The sequence below is a fragment of the Lycorma delicatula genome, chromosome 8 (assembly GCF_047948215.1).
Source record: "Lycorma delicatula isolate Av1 chromosome 8, ASM4794821v1, whole genome shotgun sequence".
NCBI lineage: Eukaryota > Metazoa > Arthropoda > Insecta > Hemiptera > Fulgoridae > Lycorma > Lycorma delicatula.
In genome coordinates, this window is record NC_134462.1 from 104249692 (window position 1) to 104265707 (window position 16016).

At 32.8% G+C, this 16016-nt stretch overlaps 1 protein-coding gene across 3 annotated transcripts in view; it reads left to right on the plus strand.

Moving 5' to 3' along the window:
* rno (PHD finger protein rhinoceros) overlaps positions 1-15663 on the plus strand; it is a 63799-nt gene extending 48136 nt beyond the window's left edge. For all 3 annotated transcript variants that reach the window (XM_075372483.1, XM_075372481.1, XM_075372482.1), the window contains exon 13: positions 7770-15663. In XM_075372483.1, coding sequence (XP_075228598.1) covers positions 7770-14969 — 7200 coding nt within the window. In that variant the 3' untranslated portion in view covers positions 14970-15663. The remainder of the gene's footprint in view (positions 1-7769) is intronic.
* The last annotated feature ends 353 nt before the right edge of the window (positions 15664-16016 follow it).

Here is a 16016-nt window from a genome sequence, read left to right on the forward strand (position 1 = left end):
AAAATTTGTTTGTATGTTAGACAGAATATGCTGGATTATGCCAACAGTGATCCTAACCTCCCAAGGCCGTGATAACTAATGAATCTTGTTTGGGTGTGTGAGTATGACCCAGAAACCAAAGCTCAGATTGTCACAGTAAATGTCAGAGTTGTGCATCATGAATATGCATCAGAAGGCTAAACTGTCAACAAACTGAACTATCTAAAGATTCTGCATCAACTTTATGATAGAGTTTGGCATTACAACCTGTGGGAATCACATGAATGATAGTTGCGTATAACATACTCATTTTTTACATCCAATCAAGGGTTTTTATTCTAATCATCATCTAACCAAGCACAGAATACCTCAGGTCTACCAGGCTCTTGCTCATCAGACATGCTGATTGTGATAGTTCTTCAAGCTGAATGTGTCAATTAAGGTTCTATTTGATAGTCAGAAGGACAAGAAACACAGCTGATAGCCATTCCAAAAGAGGACTATGAAAAATGTTTTCATCAATGAAAGGATCATTGGTTTAAGTATGTGAAGTCTCAAGGGTTACCTTCCTTGAAGGAGACTGATTGGAGGCAACTTGGTAAGCTATTTTTTTTCACAGCTTATGGTTGGATACCTCTTGAACAGGCCTGTGTAAGAAAGTAAAATATTTTATTAAAATAACCATGTTAAAATAATCTGAATACAAAAATTATCTCTGCCAAGAAGAATTGTTCTTTCTTGATGTATTTATTATGTAAATATTATATTTTGAAAATATTTAATTATATTTGTTTATTGAAATAAAATTATATCTTGGGATGTATCATTATTTGTTAGGTGAAGTATACTATTATTTGGTGTATTCTATTAAAATATTATTTTTTATCTTTGGCTTTCTTTACAGACTGAAAGTTTCAGTGAGAAAATTTCCTGATAACACTTCAAAATACTTAAATTTTATTGTAAAAAAAATGCTCTTTGACCTTTTCTATTGGTTTATGATATATTTTATTTAGTGAAATTTCTAAAAGTCATCAAAATTAGGTATGTATGTAAGTGTGCTAGGAGGCCTAGCTCAGTTAATAAGGATCTCGGTCCTAGTTGAGCTTTTTGAACGGCCACCAAATAGGAAATAAAAATCTTTTAAATTGGTATGTAATAAAACGTTTTTAATTCTAACTGAAGGCAAGAAAAAATTCCATCAATTTATGTAGAGGCTTTGATTTATCAAGTGTAATAAAATTACATCAGTAAAAGGAATAAATTTTTAATTAAAGTGGCTGAAAGCATTTCTAATTTATTTTAAAAGGTGTAAAGACAATGTTGTAAATGTTGCATGCAGAAGTAATAATAAAAAAAGTGCAAAACACACGACAAAGTTTTAAAAAAAAGAAATGTAAAAAGTTTAGAAGTCAAAGTATGAAAAATATAATAATAATTATGATTAAATAGAACATCAACTATTTTAATTTATTTTTAATTTTGCAATTTTAGAGGTCAGTTACATTTTTAATGCTTGTAAGAGCAAAAGATTTGTATTCTCAAAGAATATTTATAGTTTACTTATTAACATATCTTTGGCTCTCTTTTCTTCCTGGATATCTTTTCCGATCTCCATTACCTGAAGTACTTTAATTAACTGAAATAGTTGAACCAATTATATCTTCATTGGTCTTCTATCCAGATACAGTAATCATATAAGACCAAATGAAGGAATCAGTGTTAGATGTGATACTCTGATTTTTGAAATTTTTTAAAACAACTTGCCACTCATTTATGACGTTGCTTTTTATCATTCAGAATGCACTGTTATTGCATATTTTATGAAACCCAGCCTCATGCTTATTTTGAAGAAACTTTTCAAGCCGACCATAACTTGCTTTAAACTATTGATGCCGTTACAATTTGGAAAATCTAGCTTCTTAACTCTTTATGATGAAGCTTTCTTAACTCTCATAATGCTTTTACGTTGAATGAACTGTGTATTAAATGTTCCTTTACGTACAGAAACTATTTCTGTAGTCAAATATTCCTGAAGATTCTTGTGGAAGAAAATGTTGGACAGAGTACTTCATGGAATTTTGAATTTTTCTGTGATATATTTTAACAATTTTTTTTTAACAAAATCAACTGCTTCATGTTTATTTTCTTGGTTGTCTGTTAATGGTTTTTTTTCTCTTTTATTTTGCATTAAAACACAGTACTATACAGTACCATTTACAAATGTTGTTGCTGTTATATTCATATTTTTATGTTGTAACAGCTAATGAGAACAAAATTAAGGAGAGGTAAATCATTATTGCAGTTACATACACTGAAGTATTCCTATTTCAATACAGTAGAATTGTACATTTATGAATTTTATTCATAAAGTAAAATACACAGACCGCATTTAAAATAAAAACTTCAAAATAATCATGTATTTTATTTCAGATTTTCTTTTCTCAAGGGGAATGACATTGACTTTGAATTGAAAGGTTTTTTAATAAAAGTGCTTTTAATTTGTGAGGTCTGGTTGTACCGAGCTGCTTGCACCCACACAAGTATAAGAGATACAGAAACTACCATTCCACACATCCCTAGCTGGATCCTTTCTAAAAAAAAGGAGCTCTACCCACTAAAGGAAAATTATGTAAAAGCAAACATGTCGACAGTAGAGTCCTTTAGGGCCTTCAAGTAATGGATGCTAATCTCACCTGCAATTCTTTTGTGTATATTTACTAAGGATGGGAGCAAACTGTTGCCAAATGATTTTCATTAAACAGATCAAAAATATGTTGCAACGATTTGCATTTCCTCCATATACTGAAAAGTCATTTGAGAGCAGACTTGGTGTTCCCTGAGAAAAATATTTTCCCGTCCACCAAATTATGTGGAAGTATCAAATCCAACTGAAGATTACAAAAACATATCTGATTAAGCTTTACTGTCATTATCTATACGGTAATGTGCCTGCTAGTAGAAGCTTTATATATAAAATGCATTTTTTCTTGGTGGAAGGTATATGTTAAATTATTGCTATACAGTGTATGTTCCAGTTTCTCTTGTGACTGATTCATTTAACGTACCCGAGGTAAAAGAGCCACCACTATTGTTAATTCTCTTGACAGTAATGATGTTCACTATACATCCTGCCGTGTTTGAGTGAACAGAGTGTAGGTGTTGCTTGGAGAGCTGAACATTGCATCTCAGTGTGCTTGGCATGTTGGTGTACAACAGTATGTGTGGTTAAGTGATTAAGGCATTAGGAAGCTATTCACTCATATCAAATATTTATTCTTGAGGATTTGCATTTCGTGTTGACTATTTTGACCAGAATCTACTTCATTTTAAGTATTGATAAGACATCTCTTCATGGCTTCAAACGTTTGACAATTTGGTATTGTTTGGTTTAGATATTCGTCATGGTATTCTTGAACACAACTTAATTCCTTATTTTAAGATTTTGATGAAGATTTTTTTTTTCTGTATAAAATTGTAACTTTCTTTTATGCCATATTTTTTAGTCTGTTTTATTTTGAATAAAAGTAAATTTTTAAAACTTGAACTTATTTTCTGACTCCAAACTAAATCCTCTGTAAATCATGTTAAAAATTTTTTATGGATAATGTAACAAAAGTTGGTTTACAGAAAATCTTAGTATTTTTTTGTTTGCTCCAATTTTTCTTGGACTGCAATTTTTTTCTTGGAAACTAATAGATACCAAACTGGGACCTATTTTATTTGATTTTTCAAGTCTAAAAACATAAAATTACAAAATTTGTTCCTTAGTTAGGTCTCAAGAGTTTCATTACGGTTTCATGTTATCCTTCGAGAATCAATCAGGATGAAATATTTCACTAGCAATAACCCAAGGTAGAACATTTCTGGAGACATTTATAGGAAAATTTTTGCTTATATTAATCTTACACATCAGCACTCAAAGTATTGCACACGATTTTGTATCATCTGTATTTAATATTTTATTTCTTCAGTCAGATAATAATATGTTTGATAAATTAATATAAAATATTTCTGTTTTTATGATTTGTTTGGAATATTTTTACTTTGCTGAATTAGTAGTAGTAATTATGCTTTTTTGCAGGATTCCTGGCTATGTTTTTAGCAGCATTTTTTTAACTATAGAATATTATTTATTTACTTTTTATAGAACCTATATAATATTAAACATCACTGGCGTTGATGCTAAGCCTCTTTATAACATGTTTTATTATTAAAAAGATGGCTATTTTTTTAATTTAGTGATAATGGCTTGTAGATAAGTTTTATGTTGGTAACAAGTTATATTTTAGTTAACAAAAAATTGTCAAGATTGCCAGCCAATTGTATTGAAATAAGCAGTAATGAATGTAATTACAAAAAATGATGTTACTCATACAACTAGAAAAATAAGTCAAATAATTTTCTTTAAAAAAATATTTTATTTCTTATATTGATTAATTTTTAAATTGCATGTCGATTACATTTTTAACAAAAAAAAAGTCTTCCCACATGAGAGATATTCTATAAAAAAATCTAGTAAGATGTCCTTAATAAAAAAAAAATCCTTTTATGAAATATGAAATATAATGTAAAATTTAGAGTAAAAAATATTTCTAAGCAATATTTATTTACCATTTTTATGAATATTTTACCACTTCATTTATTAATTAGTAGTCAGTTACTACTTAATCTTTTTTGGGAGGTAGTAAAAAAAAAAATTAAATTTTTCAGCACTGACTGTTTTGCTGCTATAAATTATAATCTCGTATCATTTTGTTTATTAGTAAGTAATATTATTTTATTGGTAGCTGTGATGTGTCATTGTTTACGGTTGTGATTAAAAATCAACTTAAAGTATGTGCCCATTATTTATTTAATTACACCAAGGAAAAGAATGCAGGTAGTAGGTTTTTATCAATTCAGAAGGGGTAAAAGCAGCATTATTTGTATAATGTGGCAGCAATATGGAGAGAGTTGCTTGATTGGAAGCAAGATTTATGAGTGGATTAATCACTTTAAAATGTTTAGGGTTTCTCTCTGTAATGAACACTGGAAAGGTAGGTCTTTCATTTGAAGAATAATGACAGTACTGAAGCTGTTAAACAAGTCATTTGCTATATTCAACAAATCAAATTTAATAAAGTTGCAATTGAGTTGAAACCACAGCTCAGCATTTTCAATCAGCCTCTGTTCGTTAAATGTTGAAAGTCTGTGCTCGCTGAAGACAAAAATCAAAGTTCAAAATATTGATTTTGCTCCAGGATAATGCTCGACCTTACATGACGTAACAAAACAATTCTTTGCTTTTTAGATGTTAGTTTTGAGCTGCTGGATACATTATTCATCTCTTACCTGGCTCGTTTAAACCAATGGTTCCCAAACGTTTCCGAGTCGTGGCACCCTTTTTCAATTAAAATTTTTCCACGGCACCCTACCCTAAGTAAATAAAAGTATGACTACTCGTTAGTAAGAGATAAAAATAAACAAAACTCGTGTATCTTCATTATTTTTTTACTTTATTAACATTAACTTAATAACTGTCTTGGTTCAATTAATTATGAAGCTTTTACAATATTTCACGGTGCACCTGTGAAGAGGTTGCGGCCATGGCACTGCTCTAACCAATTTTCATCTTATTGACCCACTGAAAAAAGAAGCACTGCAAAGGAATCATTTTTGTTCTGATGAGAAGGTCATGAAAGTAATGCAAAGTTATTATCTATGCACCTGCCCTGAAACGTTACTTCCAGGAAGGAATTTAACATTTTGTTAGAAGTTGGACTAAGTGCAAATAAGCATGGGTTTTAGGTTGAAAAATAAGCATATTCTATTTATGAAAGTTTAAATGAAAATAACATTTTCTTATTTTAATTTTTAAACCATTCTCATACTTCAGGATTCTTCATATTGGTTAAAAAGTAGATCTCAAGATTTGCTTTATGAAGCACATATAACACTTTGATGTAATTCTGAAGTTTATGCATTTATTTAATAAAAACCAATTAAGAGTTTATATTAGATAGTTTTAAAATGTTTTCATAATATTTTTAAACTATGCATATTGAAAAAAAGTAACATCTTTCAAAATATGCAGTAACATATTATTGCTAATTTTCATGAAGTTTTCAAATTACTACTGAAACCTGTACTTTTATCTCTTAGCTGCATCTTCATTTGGTAATGTTATCATCACATTCTGTACTTTCACTTTTTCTTCTAGTTGATTTCAAGTTAAGAAACAAGTGAAATCAGGTATTGTAGATCAGGATATTATAGTAGATGCCTCCAGAGATTGTTTAGCATGTTTCAGTATGCTGATGCATTTTTTTGTTAAAAATCTAATTATTTTTATCATTATCAGGACATTTCCTTCTAATTGCACCTTATAGACAACAAAGGATATTGATGTACATTTCATTGTTCACTGTTTGGAATAAATACTTGGTGGACTACAGCAAACGTAATTTTTCCTTTACTTTTGTTCAGATAAAACTTGAGTCATAGGATATTGACATCCCTCCTTGCAATTGACATTTCATTTTATTTTTCAGAGATTTTTTTTATTGGCAAGTTGATTCATCTTCTGTCAATATGATAGTTCAGACAACATTTTTGAAATTGTGTTTTAATAAAGTCGGTACACTTTTAAATTATTGTTAAAAATTTTGTGCCAATTTCTAACTGATATTCTAACTTTTTACCCTATTTTTTCAGCAGATTTCCTTCTGCCTTTTATAATTAACATTTCAGAACATCAAACAAACCAAAGAAGTGCTTTTGCTACTTACTTATTAACTTGTTTTCTTTAATATTTTCACCACACACTTATTCAAGCAACCTTAATGCCTCTTGACTGGTTTTTTTTTTAATAGAAAAAATTGCCATCCTTATGTGCTACCTAGTTGGCTACTTTTTGAACTGCAGCATTCATTTTGAATAACAGCTGTTATTGTTAGGGAGAAAACAAGAATACAATAATGGCTGTGCTGGCATTTCATGAAAAAAATCAGATCATCAAATTTGATAGAAAAGTACTTATAGAGAAGATTGCATGTTCATATTTATATTTATTCTTTGTACAATTGTAGCATATCCAAAAGATGCAGTTATTGGTTTAATATTGAATTTGTTAGTGAAACTTTATATGGTTTTTTGTAAATAATTCAGATAACGACTGACAAAATAAAGAATTGGCTGATCTTGTTGTACTATACCAATCAGATTTGTGTAAATAACATACTAATTTCCAGAAATTCCATTTACTTTAGATGTAAATAGAAGATATATTTTTATCAACAGTGTACTATTTATCAGTAGGAAATAATGAAAATAAATATTTTTAAATTGATAGTATAGTAGGAAAAGAAAATATGTGGGTATGTTTATTCTGTGTTAATTTTTATTATTTAAAAATATTATAAAGAAGTAAATATGTACTTGAAAGTCACTAAAGCCTGTAACTAAAATAAATCATTACTGATTGCATAGTTCTGGTTGTGTTGTCTTTTCATATATAATATTTTTGAGTTGATATATAATATTTTTTAGTTTGGATTTTGACTAAATTATTCTAAACAATTTTAATTGTGAAGATTTTGTTTTTATTCGCAAGTGAAAAACTTGAAACTACTTTATTTCTGAAAATAGATTATAATAAAATTTAAATGATTACTATGACTTTGTGGTTGGTTTTAAGAGACACCAGTTGTTAGTCTTGAGATAATTAAAGAATTATTATGTATTCAAAAGTTAGTAATTATTGTACACCTAGGATATCTGATACTAATTTTTTGTCTCCTATTTTATAGGTAAGGAACTTGTGTTACATGGTGAGCCGGCGTGAAAAGTTATCGCGCACATTCTTTAGAATGAGAGAGCAGACTTTCCACAAACAAGTGGCAGTTTTGAGTGATCCAAACTACACATTGAGCTCTACAGAAATTACAGCTGTTAAGGAAGCAAACCATGGGCCATCTATCTATGATAGGTTGTACTCACATCCAGCTGCTCCTGAATTAAGCACAGATTTTGAAACTGTGCTCACTAGAATAGCTGGAATTGGCTCACCAACTCCTGAAGAAAAAGGTAAGATGGATTTGAATGGTTTAGTGAGAACTTCAAAAACTGAAAATCCTTATAAACGTATGTATATAAATGGTGGTGTAGTGAGACGACGTAGTGTGTTTGGAAGCTTATCTAGCGGGAGTGAAACTGATATCAAACATTCAATAAAATTAGATGTCGATAGTGCGCTGTCAAGTACTGATGAAAAACTGTCTAAATCTTTAAATAAGAGTAAATCTCGTGTAAGTAGTACTGGCAAAGAGAAACGATTTAGTAAAAAGAGAGAAAAAATAGTTTCAAAATCAGCTGCAGATACATCAACTGAAGAAGAAGAAGAAGATTCTAAACCTGTTAAAAACAAGTGGCAGTCTCCAAGAAGTCGTTCCTTACGGCAGATGGAAAAAGAATTAGCTGATAAGTCTGGTGGAACCGATGATAGTGTTACTGATGAACTTTTATCATTTAAAGACGTTACTAAAAAAGAACCTCATAGAATTAATGCCATTTATTCAGACAGCGATTCAGAGACAACGATAAAAGAAGAAGATGAGGAAGAAGAAAATACTCATAGTGATTCTCAACAGTTAGTTATGCGTACGAAGGCTGCTATGAAAGAATTTTCTGCTGGAGTTCAAGGAAAAGGTAAAAAAATTCATAAAAGTGGTCCAAAATCTATTAAAAGTGAAAAAAGTAGTGATAAAGAGAAAATGGACAGCTCTCTTGAAGATGATTATCAACGAGACAAAGAAAATATTAAGAATATAAAAAAGAAGGATAAAAAAGAAGATCCATCTGTTCCATCTGAACTTATAGTACCTCAAAGACAAGCAGCAAAGAAAGCAACAGAAAGCATTCGCTGTTCACAAAGTAAACCAGGAAAGCCTGAGCTTGGACCAGAACAGGATATAAAAACTTCTCCTATTTCTGAAGATAAATTAAAGCAAAAATTAAAAAGTAAAGATGTGAAAGAAAATAAACAGTTACGAGATTGTAAATTACCGAATGACATTTATGAATTTGATAAAGAAGGTGATCCTGAAATATTGGCTTATGTTCCTCAAAGACAGGCTGCTAAAAAAGCACAAGAACATATTAAAAGTGGTATGACAAAGCCTTTAACTGCTGAAAATGAACAAGATGCTGCTAAAATTGCTAAACAGCTTCCACCTGATAGTGTAAAAGTCAAGAAAGATCCAGAAATTCCCATTAAAGTCAAGAAAGAACCAGAAAATGAAAAATCTCGTAAACCTGCAAAACCTTCTGAAATAAGGCCTCAGAGAACATCAAAATCTTCGGTTTCATCATCATCATCATCATCTTCATCAAGTGGTTCTTCCAGATCTACTTCATCTTCTTCCAGTTCTGATAGTGATGAACCTGATGAAAAGAAATCTTTTATAAAATTGCCTCTTGATAAAAAAAGTGTATTTGATCCTCCCACTCCTCGTTCTAGAGTTTCTAGCAGAGATTCACCAGAAAAGAAGATTAAACTTATTGAAAAGAAATATTCAAGAAAATCTGATGATTCTCTTTTATCAAGAAAGGATAAGATTAAATCTTCATCGTCATCATCTAGCAGCTCTGAATCAGAAAATGAGTCACCTAAACGAACAAGGCCTCAGTCTATTCAGAGAAAGTCATCAGATTCTATTCCTAGCAGAATAAAATCACCTGATCCCAAGTCAGTAGATAATAGCAGAAAAGAAAAGGATGGTTCTTACTCTAAAATGGTAGCTGCTAAGAAATTCAAGAAGTCGCCCGATAAGAAGCTTAAAACTTCCGATGGGCGGCCTGAACTTGAATTTCAGCAGCCGCCTATTGAAAGAGAGGAATCAATCCGATCTCGAGACAAAACCAAACGAGGAGGAAAGGTTGGAACAAGTTCAAGTGATAGACTCGGAACTTCTCAAGCCAAATATGGAGATATTCGTGACAAGGCAAAGTCTCCATCAGCAAGCCCTAAAAATAGTAGTAGATCAAGAACACCCGATGTTGAAGTCTCAGGAAACAGAAAACCATCTTCTTCTCCAAAGAAAGAACAAACAAAATATGAAGCAAGGAAGAGAAAATCAAATGACTTTGAGAAACTCAGCCCTATACCGAAGCCGCAAGATAAAACCCATTTGTCTAGAAGTCCAGAACCAAAAGGAACCGAAGAACGCCATAAAGAGAAAAGTAAGTCCCAACATTCTCCAGTTGCGAGCCGGAAAACTGATAAAAAGGTAGAAGTAAAACCTGCTGATTCAAGAAAGATCTCACCAAGTAAAAAACCTGAACCAGAATCTTTAGCTAGTAAACTTGAAAGAGAAATAGCTGAAAGAAAAGCCGAAAGGGAAGTTTCAAGCAAGCATACTTCAAGAAAATCGTTAGATAAATTTTTTGAAAAGAAAGGTAGACTTTTCCAAACAACCAAGAATTGTACTGAAAATACAAATGATAGGAAAAAGGTTGTTGAAAAGAAACTTGATGACAAACTTTCCACCAATGAAATAGTGACTAAAGTGGAAAAATACAAATCTCCGTCATCAGAGGAAAAGCTTAAAGAAGTAAAGACTACAAAATCAAATGAACCCATTTCAAGTACAAAAGAATTACATAAAGTTGCAGAATCAAAGAAACTAAGTGAGAAAACTTCAAACAATGTTACTTTAGTTGAGAAACACAATCTAGAAGTTTGTCAAAGGGATGAGAGTGTAGCTTCAAAACATTCACCAGATAAGCAAATTGTAGATGATGAAAATTACAAGAAGGCAAAATTAATGCCAAAGGCTAAGAAAAAAGAACATACAAACGATAATGAAGTAATTGATTGTATTAAAATAAGTGATGAAGAGACATCTTCCTCAAGCAATAAGTTACATGAATCTGATAAACATTTAGAAAATATTTTACCTCACCGTGAACAAGAAAATGTAAGTGATTCAGTTAATAAAAAAGATTCTGTGTTTATTGCCAATTCTAGTTTACCTGTTCTCTCTCCTTTGCATGTAACTCAGGACTCTGTTCACCCTTCAAAACAGAGTTTTTCAAATCTTCCAGATAATTTAGATAGAAAAGGAAATTTAGAGTTAACTTGTGAAATCCGTGCACCAGAGATATCTGAATGTGATACAAAGAAAATTACTCCAAAGCCCTCTTCAGCCTACCAACAGAGGTCAATATTTGATCCCCCTGCTTCATCAAAAGAACCTGGTGATACAGAATTTTTTGATTTTGAACGTGATATTTTAGATGTAGATTCTGTGAATGATGATGGCTTCCAGATTTCTCGTGATCCTGAAGAAATGAGAGCATCATCATTGACATTTTCATTTGGAAATGAATTTTTGTTTAAAGAGGATTCAAAGGAAGATAGTGCAAGAGAAACATTAAATCTTGTTGAGAAACTAAGATTAGAATATGCAAAGAAAAATACTAGTAAACCAGAATGTGGTGAGGTTTTGTCAGCTTCTGAAGTACCAGGTACACAACCAGAACCAGAAATATGTGCAATAAATGTGCCTGAAACTAAAGATCTTCATGGAAGATCACCAGAAAAAGATGATAAACATCATGAAGATGTTGAACATTTACCACCCTGTGAAGAAAATCAAGAAGTTGATCAACATAGTTCTGAACCTGTATCTGCTTCACCACCTAGACCTTCTTCTACACCTTCACCAACAACACCACCACCACCAGCACCACCTCCACCACCATCACCACCTTTGCCTGCAGCTCCTGAGCCTGAATCAGTTCAGTCTGAAATACCAGAAGCAGTTAAACTTCTAAGTACTAATGATGTAGAATGTCCTGCTGGAGTAATTAAGCCTATGAGTATTGAAGAACCGCCTGCTTTGAGCCTTCCAGAACACAGTATTATTCCATCTCATGATAATGAAATCAATGAAGAAAAGCATGAAGAATCTACACCTTATTCTTCTGAGTCATATATGTACCCAGCTTGTATGGGTATGGAAATTAGTAAAGTACCTGGTAGAGAAGACATTGATCGAAGCAATAGTGCTCAAGCTGATGAAAGATGGGTTCCACCTAGTGTTCATCATTATGATCCTGCGCCTTCACCATATACTGAAATGCATGAAAGAAATAAATGGGCAGATAGTGAGGTTCTTCCTTCCAGGAGAACTTCCTCTTCGTCATCTTCATCAACATCATCTTCTTGTCATAGAGAAGAAATTGAGCCAAAAAGAGATGATATTATTCTTCCTCCACCCAATACCCTCATGCCTGATCTTGCACCTTTTCAAGGTATACATCCTAATTTGCCCCCATATTCGACTTGTGCAATACCAGATGGTCCTCCTTACCATGCATATTCAGATACTACCCCTTTTGTTACTCCAGTTGCATTGTTTCCTCCTTGTACTCAAATGCCATTTCCTTCTCCAGGAGCTACTATTTTTCCAGCCCCTTATTCTACTCCGTTTTCTGGGCCACCACATTCTTTGCTGAAACCAACAGAAGAGCCAATCCATATGCCTCCTCCGTGCACAGCAGCATTTACTACATCATCAGTAAATATGGCTTTAACTGCAGCTATGGTATCTCCAAACTCTGTATTACAACAGGAGCAACCATTAACACCGTTGTCAGTGTCATGCACCCATGCACCTCCAACAGAATCTCCGATTGCTTCAGAGAGTTACAATCATCAGCCACCTCCTGCTACCCAACAGCCACCATTAACACCTACGCCCTCTGAAACACAACAACCTGAAGCATTACCAGCAACAGTTGATCAACCATTACCTAATCAAACTGTTGATGCTGAAGCTACACTTCCACAGACACCAGTTCCTAAACCTACTGCAAATAGTACTGTAGGAAAGAAATCGCCAGCAAAACCTACTCGCACATCAGCAAGATTCTTATCGCAGCAGAAATCTCCTGCAAAGTCACCTGGTAAATCTCCTAGACAGGTGGAACCTACGCAAAGACCAGCAAGAGTCAGAGACGCAGTTAGTAAGAGAGGACCAAAAGGAGGAAGAGGGTCTGGAAATTCCCGTGGTAGAGGCAGAGGAAGGGGTAGGGGAAGAGGACAGTCACATCATCATTACCATTATGATGACAGAGAAACCATTCAGAGCAAACTTGTTGGAACAGTTTATGACTTTGATTTTGATGATGAAGGTAATGACAGAGTTGAAAACCTTAGAGCAATGCGTGAACGTAGACGTTCTACTGATATTCATGAAAGGAAATCATCTGATAGTTCATTTCTATCTCGAGACTCATCACAGTCTCCCAAGTTTTCTAGTCCTACTCACCACAATTCAAAAATAAGATCAAGTTTTACAGCTGATGTTAGAGATCTTAGGCCACCAACTCCAGTTGCTGAAACTCAAAATGTGACAGATGATGATCATTTTGAATCACGTAGAGTTGAGAGTTTTACTGCAGATGTTGTTGGTCCGATGTTACCAGGGCCTGTTGACATGCGTACATACAGTTCATATGAGCCTACTTCCACCACAGGCACATCGGAACTGTTGCATAATGATGATCTCATCAGAAGCACTTTCCCATCAAGCACCGCTGCAGAACACCCAGTTTCAGATTTAGTAGAAGATTTAGAAAAAGAATTACAGTCATACACAGAAAATAAAACTGTAGAAGCAGATACAACTAAGCAGCCAGAAGAAACTGTTGGTAGTGAAGTTCTTAATGATAGTAGTTCTCATTCTGGTAATAAAGTCTCACTCAGTGATTCTCGAAACCAACTGAAGGTAAAGATCAAAGGACCATTTTTAGATGCAAACTACCCATCGACAACTGTTCCACAGCCTCAGCCACCGATACCAGATGCTAACATAGTTAGTGCCACTTCTGCTGTTTCTGGTGTTTCAGGTGGTACATCTAATCTGCGAAGGATGCGAAAGAAAGAATTATTACGGCAATATTGGAATCAGGATATGAACATGGATGAGCCGGTTAGCAGTGGTGTCGTACCGGGTCAACCAAATGTTCCAACATCGGCTCCCCCGGTTAATAGAACTATAATTACAATACCCAAAGCAGTTGCGTCTATGACCAGTATACCTACTCGAGAAGATTATAAAGCTGTTGTTGATGCAAATATGGAAAAGAAAAGACGGAAAGACAAAATGTTTAATAACTTGACAGAACCAGAAGTATGCGAGAGTGAAGAACCTGAAAGACGACGTTCTAGTTTATCTAGTGAGCTTAGTCAACCATTAAAAAGAAGAGGGCGCTTACCACGAGCTGCTGCTCAGCCACCGCAAGCACCAAAACTGAAAATTAAGATCGGTACTGGTACTGATATTCAAAGCAGTGTTACAGCTATACCTGATGAGAGAAAGAATTTAAGAATTCGACCTCCTAAAAAGCGTTTAAGTAGTGTACCCATGCCATCATTTGAAGAATTGAAAAGAGAAAGCATGAAGTTTAGGCGTTTAGTAATGGCCGACTTTGATGAAGAAGAAAAACAAAAGAGTCTAGAGGTACCCCCAACATCTAGTAGGCGTAAGAAAAGACAACAGACTGATGAAACGCCTCATGTGCAAGTGATAAGTGATGAATCAACACCAAAACTGATCATACGATTTGGTAAACGTAGTGATAATGTCCCGCCTCCACCACCGGCCCCTCCACCAGATAAATGTGTGTCAAAAGAAGCAAACCCTCCTCCTGCTAAAAGAACTAGTGAGTGTACAAAACCACCCGATGTACGGACGTCTAAAACAATCCCGATTAGACTAAAACTGTCCCGGTGTGAGGAGGGATATGTCATGAAAAAATCGTGTGACATCTTGCCTCCTCCAGCTCCTTCTCCCCCGCCAGCTGCTCCTCATCATCCTCCCCCTATTTCTATGGACCTTAATCCTTGTCCTTCTTCCTCGCCTCATCCTCCTTCACCACCACCCACACCTGTACCGCCTCCTAGCCCACCTCCACTTAGTAAAGACTGTGAAGTGAGGTGATGACAGTGGCATACTTAAGGTACCTCGGTAGTTATAACCAATTTTTTTATTATTGTTCAATAGATTGTTTATATGTTAAATTATGATCTGACATTTTTAAAAGTATAAGTGATGTTGATCTGTTTTTCTTCACTAAGTGATGAGTATAACGGTGCACTCAAAGTGGGCCACTTTGTGTACAAAGTTTATTATTATTATTATTATTAATATTAATTACTATTATTATTATTATTAACTACTGTATTTTACCAACTAAAAGTGATATGAATATTTTTTATTTGTTGACATATTTATAATGAACATTGGAAAGTAGTAAATTAATATTATTACCTAATTATAGTAAATTATGTTAAATACTTTATATATATATACACATATATATATATATAAATACCTTCCCTATTAATATATGATATATATTTTAATGTATTGTATATTTGCACAGTGTATTTAAGTTAATAACTGTTCTGGCAGCAGTGCAAGGGAAACAAATAATGTACAAAAGTCAATTATGATAATTCTTTAATGAAGTCATATTTTTGTACATAGTGTATGTGTTCGTTAAGGTTATGTGTTTTTTCGATGTATGTAATTAATTGATTAATTATTTATACTCTTGTACAGAAAATTGAGTAATATAAAAGATATGGATTTATTTATTTTGTAATCATTAATGATTTAATTTTTTAATATGTATAGCTGTTAAGTAATAAAACATCATTGGAATGTTATTTAATTTTTAGTGAGATTTATTATTATTTTTCTTTTTTATAAATAAGTTTAAATATTATAAAGATATATATTATTTGTTGTTAGGTGTTAGTGCTCGAAAAGCATAAAAGTATTGTTTGTTATGTACTCAAATAATTTTTTTTTGTAACAAAGAATTATTTATAAGTTTATATATATATATATATATATATATGTATATATATATAATAAATTAATTGTAGATATAAATTCATAATTTTTGGTCTCTGTCATTTAGTTCTTGAAATTTGTTGTTACTAACAGAATATATAAAATTTACTTCAGAAAAAGGTTCAT